General features: G+C 44.4%; 3 protein-coding genes across 3 annotated transcripts in view; 1 reads left to right on the top strand and 2 right to left on the bottom strand.

Annotated features, from left to right (window-relative positions):
* Positions 1 to 2,291, top strand: part of LOC311315132 (coiled-coil domain-containing protein 63-like) — a gene marked incomplete at both ends in the record, with an annotated part of 5,022 nt that extends 2,731 nt beyond the window's left edge. Inside the window, 3 exons of the mRNA XM_084445734.1 lie at positions 759 to 951; positions 1,777 to 1,977; positions 2,146 to 2,291. Coding sequence (XP_084301860.1) covers positions 759 to 951; positions 1,777 to 1,977; positions 2,146 to 2,291 — 540 coding nt within the window. The remainder of the gene's footprint in view (positions 1 to 758; positions 952 to 1,776; positions 1,978 to 2,145) is intronic.
* Positions 2,292 to 4,770: 2,479 nt separating this feature from the next.
* On the bottom strand, positions 4,771 to 8,981 carry LOC311315209 (myosin regulatory light chain 2, ventricular/cardiac muscle isoform; the record flags this gene model as incomplete). Its single annotated transcript, XM_084445820.1, has 6 exons — positions 8,892 to 8,981; positions 7,524 to 7,599; positions 6,793 to 6,897; positions 6,160 to 6,238; positions 5,661 to 5,709; positions 4,771 to 4,875 (listed from the first exon to the last, which is right to left on the bottom strand). Exons 1-6 carry the CDS (start codon positions 8,925 to 8,927, stop codon positions 4,771 to 4,773), a joined length of 450 nt encoding a protein of 149 aa, XP_084301946.1. The 5' UTR covers positions 8,928 to 8,981.
* Positions 8,982 to 15,458: 6,477 nt separating this feature from the next.
* cita (citron rho-interacting serine/threonine kinase a) overlaps positions 15,459 to 17,500 on the bottom strand; it is a gene marked incomplete at its 5' end in the record, with an annotated part of 58,639 nt that continues 56,597 nt past the window's right edge. Inside the window, 2 exons of the mRNA XM_084445900.1 lie at positions 15,459 to 15,531; positions 15,709 to 16,069. Of these exons, the coding sequence (XP_084302026.1) occupies positions 15,508 to 15,531; positions 15,709 to 16,069 (385 nt within the window). The 3' untranslated portion in view covers positions 15,459 to 15,507. The remainder of the gene's footprint in view (positions 15,532 to 15,708; positions 16,070 to 17,500) is intronic.

Here is a 17,500-nt window from a genome sequence, read left to right as displayed (position 1 = left end):
TATATACATAATTACATAATACATATATATGTATATATATACATATACATAATTACTTATTTTCTCCCTCAACGTTCTCACAGTGTGTGCATGTGTGTGTGTGTGTATATATATATATATATACAGGGCTGGACTGGGTGAATATTTCCTACCGGGAAATGTAGCCCCAGTCAGGCCACTAGCCGAGCCGACGCGGTGAGATGGAACACCTTCAGTTTCGTTTTGTTGACGGGGGGGGGGGGGGGGTGCTTCGCGATTTGTTGACGGGGGGGGGATGCTGCTGCGCGATTTCTTGACGGGGGGGGGGGGGGGGGGTGTGCTGCTGCGCGATTTCTTGACGGGGGGGGGGGGGGGGTGCTGCTGCGCGATTTCTTGACGGGGGGGGGAATGCTGCTGCGCGATTTCTTGACGGGGGGGGGGGGGGGGGGGGGGGGGGGGTGCTGCTGCGCGATTTGTTGACACCTGAAACTAACAGAGGGAGGGGTGGGGCCTACATATGATTGGGCCAGCCCAGTGTCAGTATAGAAAATGGACCAATGGGCCGCTGTCCCTGCTCTATGGGCCGTTCGTTAGCTCTTTTTTTTTTAGATCGGCCCACAAGTAGGTCCGGCCCACCGGGCATTTGCCCGGTACGCCACATGGCCAGTCCGGCCCTGTATATATATATATATAAATACATATATATATATACATATACATAATGACATAATACATATATATGTGTGTATATCTATTGAGACTCATGTCCTTGATACCAGAGAGAGCTGGATCAGAGGCGTGGCCTGGCCGGAGACCTGCAGGACCAGCACATGGTCATTCTCCAGTTTGTGGACCAGCAGAAGAGCGCTATCTCCGCCCTCTTTGCCAAGATGAACTGTGACCCCCGGCCTATCGCAGGCAAGCTAGGCTGCAGCGCCCAGGTCACGGACGACAACATAACTCAGTTTATTGGTAGGTGAACAACTGCTCAGTCTGTGACCCCTGACCCCTGATAGAGGCCTATCAGCTCCGACAACCTGTTGGACACCAGGTTGAAACTACTGTTAAATGACCCACTATCTTAGATACTGTATCGAAGAACAAATTGATATTAGTCTATTGCTATTAGTTGTAACTTTTCTTTGTCTGAAGTCTAGTCTGGGCTCTGGTCAAAAGGCATGCCCAAAGAGTGAGAGTGTCATTTGAGCTTCTCTCTGATGTAGTATAGTGATAATTACACTGTCCATGCTCAATGTGCCACTAGGTTAGACCAGAGACAGCCGACTGAATAAAGCTGAGGATACACTACTAGACATTATGCCCGATTTTATACACGATTCACAATCCTGCCGAGTCTGTCCTAGTCAGCAGCAGTCTGCACTAGTTGGGGGTAGTCGGAGTGGCAATTTGGCACAGAAATCTGTAAGTGTAAGAGGGGTACAGATTTAAATCGGCAAGTGTATGATGGGAACAGACTTCTCCCGATCCGAGTCGGAGCGAGTCGGAGCATATCAAACATGTTTGAGATTTTTGAGCAGATTCTAGACGCAATCGTGTAGTGTAAACTCGTCCAGTCGTTAAATGGGCGATAGAGTTTGTCAGTTGTCATACAAAAATCAGCAGAAGCCAGTCGTCTAGTGTATACTCCCAGTCACTTCATAATCTGTTAAGTGAATACACTAGAAGTCTTCTAGTGTATCCGAGGCTTAAATCCACTTTTCTAAACCTGTTGAATCCAACAGCTACTAGTGAAAGATATCTGTCATGTTCCTTATGGGTCTCCTTTTTTCCACCCAGGGATCTTAGAGGACCAGATGCATGGGCTCCTGATGGTTCTGGCCCGGTCCAGTTTCGAGGAAGCAGAGGAGATGGAGCTTCAACCTCAGAACTCCCTGTTGGCCGGCTGTGGTCTGCTGCCAGCCATGGCCAGCTTCGCCGTCGAGACACCCTCCTCCAGCGCCATGGACGACGCCGCCACAGACACCCTGCTGGGCCCGGGTCAGCGTCAACAAACATCACTTTAGAAACTAAATGACAACAGAATCAACACATTTTATTTATTTACTCTTTAAATGATCTATCTAAGACAATGATGTTGCCTCCATGTGACTCCCTGAGCACAGCTATATTTTTCCCCTTAACTATGTGCGTGTTTTGGTTTTACAGGCGTTGACGTGCCGCTGGGTTTCCAGAGCCTGTGCTCCCGCGTGCTCCCGCGAGTTCTCCAGACCGAGCAGGGCAAGGCCGCCCACAATCCCTCAGCGGCCCAGCGCGGCAGGAAGAAGGTGGGCTCCGGCTCAAAGTCGGCCTAACCCGGCACACGTCACGGTCACGCTTGAATTCTTAGTAGTAGTCGCTAGCGCTTTATCTCAGTAATAATACCACATTCATAAAACAGCATCAGTTCCTGGATCCGGTCATCTTTCATTCATTGTTCCAAATGTATTGTAACATTTTGCTATCATAAGACACTACCATGAAGCCTCAACCAATCATAATACACTACCATGAAGCCTCAACAAATCATAATACACTACCATGAAGCCTCAACCAATCATAATACACTACCATGAAGCCTCAACCAATCATAATACACTACCATGAAGCCTCAACCAATCATAATACACTACAGTACCATGTTTTTTTATCCGTCTTACTTGACAATTTACATGTGCAAGTAAGGAACCAAACCTCAAACCCATCCCTACCACTCCTACTGTATGAGTTCCTGGCCTACATCACATAGAGACATATATCTGTTGAAGATATTGAGTTGTAAAGATGTACATTTGAGTTGCCCTTTTGGGGCTGTTCCATTGGTACAAGCTACACAACGTCAACATAGAACCCTTATCACTTTCATTCTGTCTAGAAAAAACCCTACGTAGGTCGAATCCCATCCCAAAACAAATATATAAGTGAAGTGCATGAACCGAATAAGCCCATTCAACCCTACTACCAAGTAAAGGGTTTCAACAGGAGGTTTGTCTCGGTGGAAGTATGAGTTAATCCCTCGTCCCCGGGAACGGTGTCATCTCAAACGGCTCGTCCCCTGAAACGTGGCCAGGCGGACCGGGGCTTTGCAGTTCTGTGTCCAAGGTCTCCCAGTAGGGATGGGTCCGGTCTGATCCCGGATCACTCACTGGCATCCTTTTGTCTGCCTGGGCCGCATGTAACATTAGCCTCTTCCCATCATCACATGCACTAAAATAACACAGGGGGCTTTGTCTCTCGAACCCCTTGTTTGGACTGGGGGGGGGCGAGGGGGGGATTAGCCCACCATGGTTCTTGAAGCCCCCACACCTGTTTTTCCAGTGTCAGTGGGTGATCTCAGGAGACAAACATCTCTGCTTCTGTCTCGCTCACTTCTTCATCACTCAGACCCTCTACGAGGTGGGATCTCTTATGAGCATGAGGGGGTTGTGGTGTAATATTATCCACGCTGTACACACACACACACACACACACACACACACACACACACACACACACACACACACACACACACACACACACACACACACACAAAGATAATTTGAGTGTTCCTGCACCTATTGCATACAAGACACGACCTCAAGAGATGCCTCAGTCGTGGCCGAGGAGAGGGAGACGACACAGAAACACACAATGTGGTTCCTTCTCATTAGCAATGTTACATTACCTCCACCAACATGCCAGACTACTGTACAACACAAACACACACCCACAAGCAACAATGCACATTAGCACCTCCATGCAATACACACTTAACACATACTATAGCCTTCTATTATGTCATATTGCACCGCTTTTATTACTAATAGTATTATTTGTATTACTATTATCCTGTATTATAATGTATTTACTATTATGTTGTATAGTTATCTTTGCTGTTGCTACAAGGTTTAGGAGCCAGAACACAAGAATTGTAGTCTCTGATGAAGATGTAATTGTGAAAACGTTAAGTTGTTTTATCTGCACCTAATAAACGGCCTCAAATGCCTCGTGTGCGCCAGTGATTCCTCGTTTATACAAGAATTGTAGTCCTCTGTACAAGGACCAAGGAATCAGAATCAGAATCTACCCCTCAGTGGTTCTGGATGAATACAGAGCATCGTGTTCACCTCAAGTATTTGGATGATGACCGATTTGACAGAAAGCTAAAGAAAAGCCCATGTAAGCATGGAGGAGTTGACCATGGCTGGAGAACAGAGCACCACTAGGGAAGAAGCCCAGCATGTGATGATGTTCAGGGCAGACAGCACCACCAGGGAAGAAGCCCAGCATGTGATGATGTTCAGGGCAGACAGCACACCACCAGGGAAGAGGCCCAGCATGTGATGATGTTCATGCTTCCCAGATAGCAAACGGATCTGGGCCATATATGGGCCGGAACTAAGCCACAAGTGCCAGATCTGGCCTGTATATGGCCCTGATCGGATTGCTGTCTGGGTTGGTTACTTTATTCGGCCTTCCTAAACAGAGAGCATCACGCTGAGGCACGAGAAGCAACAGAAGGAGGCGTTCTTGACAAAGTTACTCAGATTTATTTGATTGCACAAGTGATCAGATTTAAGAATAGCTGCACATTATTGAAATCAAATCAATGATTTGTCTGCTGACAAATCAGCGATTCGGCCGCTGCTGACATGACAAACTCAGGAGTCCATTTTATTACGGCTCATCTAGCCATTGGGAGAGAAGGGTGGTGAATGAGTTACTCCCCAGTATTAAGCTTCTACTGGTCAACATCTCTATGTCTGATTCTGGAAGTGGGCAGGTGCAAGGACACACACGGTACAGACAGAGATGTCACTCCTGGTCTTTCTCCTCTCCGTGTGTGATGATGTGCACTAGGTTTTTATAGTCCAGGTTGCCGGCCACATCTGGAGGGAAGGCTGCGAACATCTGCTCCATCTAGAGAAAAATCAAGAGCATCCCAGGTCACATTATGCATCCCTCACCACAAGGTATTGCTGTGGCAACGAACACTGTTGTGCTAACGCTACACTGCTAACTGCTAAGCTAACGCTACAACGCTACACTGCTAACTACTAACGCTACTATACACGTTGTGCATGAAATGAAAATGTTTCAAGATTTTAAGATTAAGATTTAAGATTTATTATTTGTCCCCCACAATGAAAGGGATATTAAAATGGTGTCCGTTTGTCACACAAGATGGGATATTAAAAAGGGTTCATTCGTTCGTCACACGAGATGAACGGAGCCCACTACTGGGGGTGCTAGGCAAGCCAGTGATTTTTTCCCTACGGGTCGGAACTGGCAGGGGAGTGTCTCTGCCATAGCGCACAGAGCAAGCACATGCATGTACACCCACCCATAAGCTCTGTGGCTTTGGTACACGCACACCCCAGTCCAAACCCCGTGACTCTAGCGCCCCCACACAGGGACGCTGGTTCCAAGTGTTGTGGTAATACATGGAAACGCCCCGTGATTCAAATCCACTTCAAGATAATTGGGTTCTAAGTTGACCCATGATACACCCCTACACCGAGTTTCATTAAAATCGGTCTGGTAGTTTTTGCGTAATCCTGCTGACAAACGAACTAATGAACGAACCAACCGACACATGCCATCGAAAACAATCTGAGCATAAACAACAATAAATAGCATTTGTCTTAGTGAGTGTTCACTTGAGCACAGTACGCAGTGTTTAGAGCAGGCTCGGGGCCTCTCACCTCTTCTGGAGAGAATCTGTCCGCTTGTGTCGTCAGCATCTGTGTCACACTGAAACGGAGATGGAATGAGTCATTTCTGATTACATTAGCCAGATAAGACAACTTTATAGTTCATGTTCATGGATTATAGTCATGCAGAGGTATGCAATGACAGATCTGACGGCCATAAGTAATCTTGTAGAGATAACCTTGCTAGCCAGACTATCAGGTAAACTCAAATGTGCCTGCTGGTAGAGCATGGCATCATAGACTACAGCAGATAGAAGATAATATTAAAGTTATAGAGAGTTAATAGAGTTCCTTAATTCCACAGGGGCATTTGAACGCAGAAGCAGCAGCTTTTCTATCGGATTTAAATGACTCATAAAGAAGAAAGAAAGAAAGAAAGAAAGAAAGAAAGAAAGAAAGAAAGAAAGAAAGAAAGAAAGAAAGAAAGAAAGAAAGAAAGAAAGAAAGAAAGAACGAACGAACGAACGAACGAATGAAAGAGAATACTCACTAGTCCTTCCTCAAGACGCCTTTACCCTCCGGGTCAAACACCTTAAACGCATTGAGGATCGTCTCCTCTGGGTCAGCACCTGCAAATCAGACACGGTCACCCCAGACTAGCTCTCTGTCCTGGGACATGTTTCCACATCAAAATGCTTCTCCCGTCCAATGCAGTTATTATGTGACTTATTCTAGCAGGGAGAGACCAAATTCAAAGGGAGAAGAGAACTAAACCCAACATGGAACCATTTAATGTACCTACTGTACTTGTCTACCTACATAATTAAAAGTTCTGAGAAGTTGGTTCAGGGTTTGATGATAGACAAAACAGATGGAAAAGGCCTGATTAAGATTCCTCATCTGGTGAACCAAACGTTCTCTCTGTTCATTAAAAGGCTTAAAACCATGGTCTTTACAAACGTTAAGGCCACTGACGACTCGTTTCTCCTGTCAGCGCGAACACGTTGGAGTGCATGTGCTCCACGCCAGGGCATGGTTGTGTCAAAAATACTTTCAACCTTAAAACACAACCTTTCATTCATACTTTAAACCTTCAAAACACAACCTGTCATTCATACTTTAAACCTACGAAACACAACTTTTCATTCGTTCAGTTCCACGTTTTGTACCAAACCATACAAACCTTTAAGCTTTTCTCCAAACATGGTGAGAAACACGGTGAAGTTGATGGGACCGGACGCCTCCTTCAGCATTTCATCGATCTCCTCCTGCTTCACGTTCAGACGACCTGTTATATGAACATGAGCAACAGGCCCATCTGTTTGTTCAGGTGCCTCAGCAGTGACTCAGCAGTGACTCAGCAGTGACTCAGCAGTGACTCAGCAGTGTCACAGTGTTCGTCAAACAGAAGTGGGTGACTTCCTGGTTACAGACAACAAAAAATAACAACTATTCCAAACAGCCAGAATCAAAAGTGGTCTAGGACAATAATTGGAATACCACTCATGTTTTTGCTGTTGTGTGCAGAAGTCAGGAAATAGATTTACTGTGTCTAATGTGATCTCATAGTACTTATATCTGCAGAAATCAAACAAGTACAGAATTATAAGTATTAACTTATTATGATATAGTAAATTATTCAATTGAGTTGCTGAGTCTACTTTTAATAATATCCAGATAGCAAGCGGATGTGTAATGATTCTGGGCCATATATGGGCCGGAACCAAGCCACAAGGGCCAGATCTGGCCTTTTTTTGGCCCAGATCCGCTTGCTATCTGGGTACTGTCTGATGTGATTCTGCTCAGTCTACCCTTACTCCTGCCTATGGGGATGTGGTTTTTCCCTGGGCGCATCATGCCAGGTTGATTCAAATGTCAACACTGAATTATAGGAACAATAAAGCAATAACTAACCTAGTGCAGCAAAAGTGTCTCTCAGGTCATTCTTGTCAATGAAACCATCTCTGTTCTGGTCCATAATGGTGAAGGCCTGCCAAATTTGAAGTGAACACAACAGTTGACACGTAAGGAAGACTGACAGTGTATGTGTTCTTTACACAATTACACATATAACAATTCATTATATCGGAGAGCGCAGACCTCCGCCCATGAATGCATTTGGTGGCTCTGTGCATGTGGTAGTGCTGCATTTGTTAGGTCGAGAGCTTTATGCTTGTCCGAACCCTGTGTATCTGTGACCTTCCCACGCGGAGATATGGCCGTTTCAAAATCCCCCCCTCTCCCCATTGACAATGAATGGGGATCATTTTTTGATCCTGAGCCAAAGTCCCAAAAAATGAATGGGCGGCCGTGTTTGGGCGGCTCTGTGGCGCCCTCTCTGGTCGGATGTAACGGATGGCCGGTCCACGTCTAACAATAAACGCGCCTCCGAAAACATTAGATAATAAAAAATAAAAAAAAATACAAATGCAGTGACTCCTAATCGCATGATCCAAGATTGAAGTGTTGTTTTCCTCTGCAGGAGTTCAGAGCATTGTTCCAGGGGTATATTTTTAACTGGCTGCTCCCCAGGGCTGCGGGCGGCATCCAGGCATGTCCGCCTGTCTCACACCCGCCTGCCTAATCACTGATGACAGGGTCTGAATGTCTTGGCAGAGTTTAAAGGGTGACACCACCCATATAGCAGAGGCCTGGCATTCATGGCGACAGCAGAGAGACAGGTGCGCATACTCCTGTGTATAATAACAGGTAGAGGATCAGCTAGGCCAGCGGTAGCTTACTGGATGGACGGTTGCATCCTTGGTGGTGAAATGAAGACATTTGTCTTTCCTGCCTGGAGGTGGAGTCTACACCAGGGCTAATTAACTAATTGTACCGATATCGACCACAGAGAGCTGGTTGAGCTTTGTGCAACTAACCCTAACACAGAGGGATGAGTGGGATATGTGGGAGTAAAGCTAAAATGCTCTCCTCTAAAGATGTGGACATGTATTCCTGAAACTGAACCTCAGGATTTTAGGTTTTAATTTCTGTAAAAAAAAAAAAAAATAATCTGTGTATTAGACTACATTTTGTGTCTGTATCATGTACGCACATCTAAGAGTCACGGATCACTTGTCAGTATTGCTTCCGGCCTCATTGGTCGCTTGCTGGATTCGATCTTGGGGCCTCCAACTTACACCCTCGACCGCCTCTCATAAATACACTTTTTAGCCAGTTGCGCCACTGAAAAACTGTGATGGCGACAGTGCGGGTGGTGGGTATTTATACGCAAATACTGTACATGAAGAGGAGAGAGGTGTACAGAGGCGACGCGCTCACCTCCTTGAACTCCTGGATCTGGGCCTGCTCGAACATGGAGAAGACGTTGGAGTTGGCTCCCTCCGCTGATCTCTTCTTGGCTTTCTTGGGCGCCTTCGGAGGAAAAGCAGAGTGCATCCTAAAGGCTTAGGACGCTACACTTTAGCTTGACGCCATTTTATAAGGTCAGGATTGAATTTAATTAGACACAGTACACTGTTTCTGACAGGATGGTCTGGTCCCTTATGAAAACTAGCTAAATGGTTATCCTGCCCAAAACTAGGAAAATATTTAGACAAAAATGGTTCCTTTGCCTATCAATGAATCAACTAATGCCAAATATTTTGCTGCAAGTACACTGAATCATTCTCTAGCCAGTCCGTATTAAGGACAGCACTCAGAAATGACTCAATCAACATTATCATAACATTAACATCATTATCAAAATACAAGCATTCATCAATGATTCAATGAGCAGTGTTGCATCCCTTCAGCCCAAAGCTTCAGTCTATCCCAACGGTCACGTCAAAGGATGGAGACGCATCCTCCTAATTGATTTATTCTAAACATTCTTGACATAACTTACAAAGGAAGCACATATCACAATATAGCAGGCGTACAGCTGACAATATCAACGCGCCGCCCAGGGACTTACCATGGTGTCACAGTGAGCTGTTCAGAACAATGTGGTACTCCCAATTTGAACAATGAGCACTGGGGAACAATGGGGAGTGTGTCTGGGCGGCCTTATGTACGTCAGATCGCCCGCTTCTACTGGGTGATATTAATAAACCATGCCTTCTTTAGGAAGTGACAGGTAAGTACATCCAACAACACCCCCCCCCCCTCCAAACACGCACACGCACACTTTTCCCTTGTGGCCCTGAGGTTTTTTGTAAGCTCTCAGAGTGGAATAACAGTGGTTTAGAATAACAGGATCTCGCATGCTGGAGGTTAAAAGAAGCCAGCGCTCTCAATCCCTGTTGCCCTTCCAGTGAACAGCCCCTCTCTCCTCTTCTGCTTGAGGTCTACAGAGAGGCCTGACCGGTGATGGCCGCCACCTCTGAGACGTACTCAACCACAGACAACCTGCATCCACTGGATGGATTTAAAATCCAACTGTTAAAAAAAAACTATCTATCTATCTACTATATGCCTATCCATAGATGAGGAAATAGCCTACATCTGAATGAGAAAGACCCCTACAATATTATCTTGTCTGGAATTCACTTATTGTATGTTCTCATTTATACTGTCTGTGTTGCGCTTGTACCTATTATTTCACAATAGCCTGTTTGGATTTTGTACGTTTAATGTCAAGTTTACAGGTGGAAAAGTGGAGCAGAGAACAGCTCATGCATTTTTTCAAAATGGCCGCTGAGGTTCTACACCAGACCCCATATAACCTACTGTTATCCTCACACCAGACCCCATATAACCTGTTATCATCACACCAGACCCCATATAACCTGTTATCATTACACCAGACCCCATATAACCTGTTATCATTACACCAGACCCCATATAACCTGTTATCCTCACACCAGACCCCATATAACCTGTTATCATTACACCAGACCCCATATAACCTGTTATCATTACACCAGACCCCATATAACCTGTTATTCTCACACCAGACCCCATATAACCTGTTATCATTACACCAGACCCCATATAACCTGTTATTCTCACACCAGACCCCATATAACCTGTTCTCCTCACACCAGACCCCATATAACCTGTTATCATTACACCAGACCCCATATAACCTGTTATTCTCACACCAGACCCCATATAACCTGTTATCCTTCCAATACACCAGACCATATAACCTGTTATCATTACACCAGCCCCATATAACCTGTTATCATTACACCAGACCCCATATAACCTGGTATCCTCACACCAGACCCCATTTAACCTGTTATCCTCACACCAGACCCCATTTAACCTGTTATCCTCACACCAGACCCCATATAACTTATTGTTATCATGACAATACACCAGACTCCATATAACCTACTGTTATCATTACACCAGACCCCATATAACCTACTGTTATCATTACAATACACCAGACCCCATATAACCTGTTATCCTCACACCAGACCCCATATAACCTGTTATCATCACACCAGACCCCATATAACCTGTTATCCTTCCAAAATACCAGACTCCAAATAACCTGTTATCATTACACCAGACTCCATATAACCTACTGTTATCATTACACCAGACCCCATATAACCTGTTATCATTACACCAGACCCCATATAACATGTTATCCTCACACCAGACCCCATATAACATGTTATCCTCACACCAGACCCCATATAACATGTTATCCTCACACCAGACCCCATATAACATGTTATCCTCACACCAGACCCTATATAACATGTTATCCTCACACCCCATATAACATGTTATCCTCACACCAGCCCCCATATAACATGTTATCCTCACACCAGACCCCAGATAACATGTTATCCTTACACCCCATATAACCTACTGTTATCCTTACAATAACTCCAGAAAACGGAGTTTCCAGATAACTGGGACTGGTGATACAGTATGATGCCCAGCAGTTGGTACAGTACACCTCTTTCAGCAGTTTGGACATACTGTAAATGCACGACGAAGTCCAGTCACTTAACCTGTCTACTAATACTGTCGTTCACAGCAAGCACGCTTGCTGACACCTGACTCTGACTGACTTGTGCCAAGCCCAGTAATAACGTACCAGACAAGCGTCACATTTATCTGGGAAATAGCTGGCTAGCATAATCACTTTCTTGGCAACGAGTTTTGACAACTGGAAAGTTTATATGCTACACAGTAAATAAACATCAGCCCCACACTTCGCTAGCTACTAGTAGATTGCTATTAAAATCAAGTCAGGCATTCGTTTTTGTTGCTAGGGCTTATTTGTCGCTATGGTCGCAGGTTGTATTCAGGGGTGGGAAACTTGTAACCTACACTTTCGATTTCACGTACAGTCCCAAACACATGTTAACTATTGGAAATGCTGTTCCTCCAGGGAATAATATGATCACCGACACTGAAGTTGGCCCAGTCTGTATTGATCCCATCCCATATTCCCAGATGATGTAACTGTTGTATGAAAACAGAAACTCACTCGAGGGTTGTGGTATATCAGCAATACACCACAGATTGTGCTGTGCTCACGTCGACCAGTCTAACCCATTGGCGATATACCATATCCTCTCATGAGTTATTGCTTCAAATACAATTTATATCCATTATGACTTTACATGACAATTCCACAGATGTCTTGACAATTCACCAGATGTCTTGATCATTGATGAAAAAGATGAAAGAGAGAGACTATCGGTGTACTAAAACACTGTCCCGGAATACCAAACGCCAGGCGAGAAACGCAGGCGTGGTGCTGGACTCTGATCTTAGCTTTGAGATCCATATAAAGAATGTGACAAGAAACTCATTTTATCACTTAAGCGAGATCTTAAAACATACCTTTTTAATATTGTATTAATATTTACCACATAGCTTTATTTGTGTTAATATCATAGTGTTCTTAATTTGTATTTTGTTTTTTTTATTCTATTTTATATTCTTTAAAAAAAAAGTTAATTCTGTTAATGTTATTGTTTCTTTTAAATCTGTTCTCATTGTGTCTACATGATTGATGTTTTTATTAATCTCTCTTTATGTAAATCACTATGTGCTACATTGATTTGTATGAATGGTGCTATATAAATAAATAAAAATACATTGACAAAAGTACTTTCCCAAACTATAGGGACAAGCAGGATTTCACTAGTAGGTGTTACATACCAATGTGTGACAGAGGGCACTAGAGACAGTATATTACGGTGTCAATTAGATACACAAGGTTCACCAGTGCTTCAATATCACTTGTTACACTAGGAAAGTGCCAATCAGTTAATTTGTTAGGGGCAGCGGAGGGGCTACCAGTGCATGTACATGTCAATTGGTGAGCTATATAAAGATCTGACATGCTAAAAGCCTTTCTATATCTCGTCATCCTTCTCAGTTTCACAGTGCTGAATATAAACCAATGGCGTACTATAGACTATGTCAGTGGCTGCTTCGCAGTGTTTGTGTGTGTGAAGTTGGTTATTGCTTTCTTTGACACTGCTATTTTCTCCCCTCTTTATAGACTAGCAATTGTTCCCCGGCAGCTGTTCTCATCTCTTGAGTCATTCTCAGTTTCAGATAGAAATAGCTGCTGCTCGTTTGCATGCCACAGTGTCTAGAATGGGTTGTCACAGTGGAGCTGCCTATGAATTAGCAGGCTGGTGGAGTCAGGCCACTATAAATATCCAAACAAGTATATGCACTGTTAAACCAACACAAGCTAGAGATTAAATTCAAAATTAAGTCAGGAAAACTTTGAATTACATGATGTGAACTGTGCAGTTCTAACATGCATCGCCAACCTCCTGGGTAGAATGACACATGGCACACAGCCACGCATTCATACAGTACCTAAATCCACACCTGCAGACAGCACTAAACACACATCCACACAGTTAACACCTAGCGGCGAAAAATAAAAATACTTGGCCGGTAGATTTTTTCATCTACAGTCCCCTTGGCAGGTGACTCACCATGAGCCAAAAAGTTAATTTTCACCCCTGGCTACATCCACACACAGTTAACACCTAGCGTACATCACCAGACACACACACCTAGCATACAGTAGGCCTACATACTATATATATAACTATATATATAGGCCTATATATATAAAATACCAGAAAGAAGCTCAGAAGACCAAACGGATAAGGACATACTGCAGGTTATGTTTAATATTCTGTGCCATACAATCTACAGAGGCTAATAAATCGTTAGCAGTTGCAAAACATCAACATCATATCAAGCATAACATTATAGCAGAAGATAAAATGAAAGGCAAATTAAAGTGATAACCCTCTATTTTACAGTCCTATGAGCCCTGGGATCCACTGAGAATTCAGTTAAATTAATCAGTATAACATGTTGAACATTTATTTTCAAAATAATTTACCAACTCTTGATAAAAATTGTTACATTCTGGATCTTATACAGTAAATCCCCAAGAATAATTTTGATACAGAATCTCATTTATAACTATGTAGCTACATTGTTATGTAGTTACAAGGTAGTTGGGTGACTGTAAAATACAGGGTTCTTATACAACTGTTCCCACAGATCACTGGAATAATAAAAAAGAGTTCACGAAGATGAGGCAGACACAGAAGCTCATACAGTATATTCTTTCTCAATTTGATTATTAATCCATGCCATTTGCAAATTAGTAAAACAGAATATTTTCATCCTTATTTAATCATGAACAACATTCTGGGTTATGTACAATATAAGTGACATTAAAAAAACACAAAAGAAAACAAAGAAAGACATTTCAAGTACTATGTTGTAAGCTTGGTGGTCTGTAAATGTTTTTTGTTACCTTTTATTTTTAGCCAGCATGTAAGTTAGGCATTACGTTTGCCAAGGTGGAGTGAACGTTACACAAGCTTGGTGTAAAATGCTTACTTGATAAAGGACATGTTGGACATGTTAAAAGAATACTTATTTGACATTCAAGAAGACATAACAATCACTTTCTCTTTAACAAAAATAGACATGGCTGTTCCAGCCTTGGAATTCCCTCTTGGTATATATATATATAAAAGTAAGTCTGCCTATTTACAGTTAAGATGGCATTCTGATGAATTATAAAGTTCCTGCTCCATTCAGAAAAACAGCTAGGGATTGTGGGTAGTGCAGGTTTTACAGTGTCAGGGATGGCAACTTCCGGAGGGCTACAGTGTGAGCGGGCGTCTGACCCAGCACCGTCCTAACACAATCCCGACGAACCCTAGTCCTGATCTGAATGGGATGACTGATTGGTTGATTGGTTATGATTGTGTGAGACAGGTGTGTTAGAACAGGGCTGGAGCAGAAGCCTGAGAGGACAGATGTCTGTCCCCTGTCCATCTGTCCCTGTGCAGGGTTAGAGGAGGGAACATACTGTAGTGGGACACTACTCTGGGGAGATGTGCTCTTTCTATCCTCATTGAACAGCTTCAATAAGGATGTATTTCCAGCGATGTGAGACATTACTGAGTCAATATTTGTGGGAAAAAAGGAATGCTGCAGATGTTTTAAATGTATGCTGCTTAATTATCAAACTCCGGATTTCTGCCTCAAACGAGTCAATTTAACATTCAGTATAAACTGCGGGTTCTCAGGAATTAGGTTTCGAGACCCAAGTCAAGATTGTGACTGAAGTGAAAGAGTGTGAGGGACTTTTATACTCGGTTAATAAACTTCCAATAACAAAGCTCCGTTGCATTCCCTGTGACAGTTGTGCCATGCTCAAGTAGTTTTCAACATCACCGTTAGCAAATCTCAGAACAGCAAGCAAAAGTCTATCTAGAACTATCCTCTGGGTTGACTCACATGTATGTGGCAGTGTTTCATTTATGGTTGCTATACAGTATGTATACTGTAGCTATAGCTGTTGGGATGTAAGTGACATTCGGTATTACCACCCTCGTACCCCCTCCCTCCCCTGTGATGAAAAGTCCATCAATTGGCTGTGCTGAGTATATTACTCCTCTGATTGGCGTAGCACTGTTCTCACTCAAACAGATGATTGGTCCCATACCTGTATAAAGAGATCAAACAAGTAGCACTAAGTGAAAAGCTCAAAGAGATCTGAAATGGCAAGACACGCTAAAAAAATCAATCAAATTACAATTACAACTCCAAATATAACTTAAAATCCAAATATAATTTAAAATCCAAATATAATTTTAAATGGACGAACAGACATCCTTCTGACCTTGTTGACGGGGGTGATGGGTGTGCGGCCGGAGCCGGTGTGGAGCCTCTGTGTGCGTTCCTCGAACGCCCGGCCTGGCGACCGCTCCCTGCGTACATCCATCAGCCTCCCGGGGGATCGCTCCCCCCGGGGGTCCATGGCTCGGCCCGGGGACCCCGCCAGGCGGCCCTCCATCATCCGGCCCGGCGACTTCTCCCTCTCCAGCGGGCGGCTGGGGGACTTGTCGCGGCGGAACTCGGTGCGGGCCTCGCGGTAGCGGTGGGGCGTGCCGGGGTCACGCAGGCTCTCCTGGACCACGGGGCTGGCCGCCAGACGCTTGGAGATGTGCTCGTTGTAGGAGGGCGGGCCGCGCTTGTTGGGGCTATGGGGGGGGGGGAGACCGTGGAGAGGTACAGGGGCCACAGGTCAAAGGTCAGAAGGCTCAGCTGGAGCTGGAGACACCAGTTCACAGTAAAGAAGGATGGTGAGTTTACTGCTACTGTGGGAGATGGGGTTCAGTATTAGACTGTTACTACTACTAGAGATGAGGGAGATGGGACTTAGTAGTAGCCGTCGGCATCGACCGCTCAAGGCTGCAGTGGAGCATAGTTGATGGTTGACGCTGATGGTGGAGCCAAGGGATTAAGCTTTTCTAAGGTACTTTACAGAACAAAATCAAGACCACCAAGAGAACCAGATTTACCTGGTTCATCAAATATATCATTGATAGCAGATTTTCATATATTGTATAACTTTACATACTATAAAACAAGAAATACCATTGGATGTTGCAGAAGAAAGACAGCTTATTGTAGCATATTAGGGACATTCTATATCAGATAGCTACAGTATCAGTGAAGCTGTGCTACAATATGGTTTGTCAGATACGAGTCACAGAGAGAGTTGAAGCGAACCAAGCTTTATTCACAATAAAAAAAACGGCCATTTTTCTGAGAAAATTTTCTCTCATTTTGTATAACTTTAGTAAAAAAATACCTCCTAGCCTCTCTTAGGCTTTACTACAAATAAAGAACGCACTCTTCCTCCTGTAAGGAACAAACATCAAACATGTTATTCCCTTCAAATACACAGTCTCAAGCTCATCACCGCTATGTTCACCAACTATGCCCTGAGTGACAGGAGTTGTGGTGTCCCTTCAGGTCCCCACGGAGGTGAGAGCAGAGTGACGAGACGTGATGGAGGATGAGCTCCAGACTGTGACCTGTTTAACTAACCCTACACTAACACTCCAGACCCTAACACTAACCCCCCAGACCCTAACACTAACCCCCCAGACCCTAACACTAACCCCCCAGACCCTAACACTAACCCCCCAGACCCTAACCCTACACTAACCCCCCAGACCCTAACCCTAACCCCCCAGACCCTAACACTAACCCCCCAGACCCTAACACTAACCCCCCCAGACCCTAACACTACACTAACACTCCAGACCCTAACCCTACACTAACACTCCAGACCCTAACACTAACCCCCCAGACCCTAACCCTACACTAACCCCCCAGACCCTAACACTACACTAACACTCCAGACCCTAACACTAACCCCCCAGACCCTAACCCTACACTAACACCCCAGACCCTACACTAACCCCCCAGACCCTAACACTAACCCCCCAGACCCTAACACTAACCCTACACTAACACTCCAGACCCTAACACTAACCCCCCAGACCCTAACCCTACACTAACACTCCAGACCCTAACACTAACCCCCCAGACCCTAACCCTACACTAACCCCCCAGACCCTAACCCTACACTAACACCCCAGACCCTAACACTAACCCCCCAG

The sequence above is a fragment of the Borostomias antarcticus genome, assembly GCF_949987555.1.
Source record: "Borostomias antarcticus genome assembly, chromosome: 11".
NCBI classification, from domain to species: Eukaryota; Metazoa; Chordata; class Actinopteri; order Stomiiformes; family Stomiidae; genus Borostomias; species Borostomias antarcticus.
The sequence above is the reverse complement of the archived record's forward strand: the minus strand, read 5'-3'. Positions and strand labels throughout refer to the sequence as shown.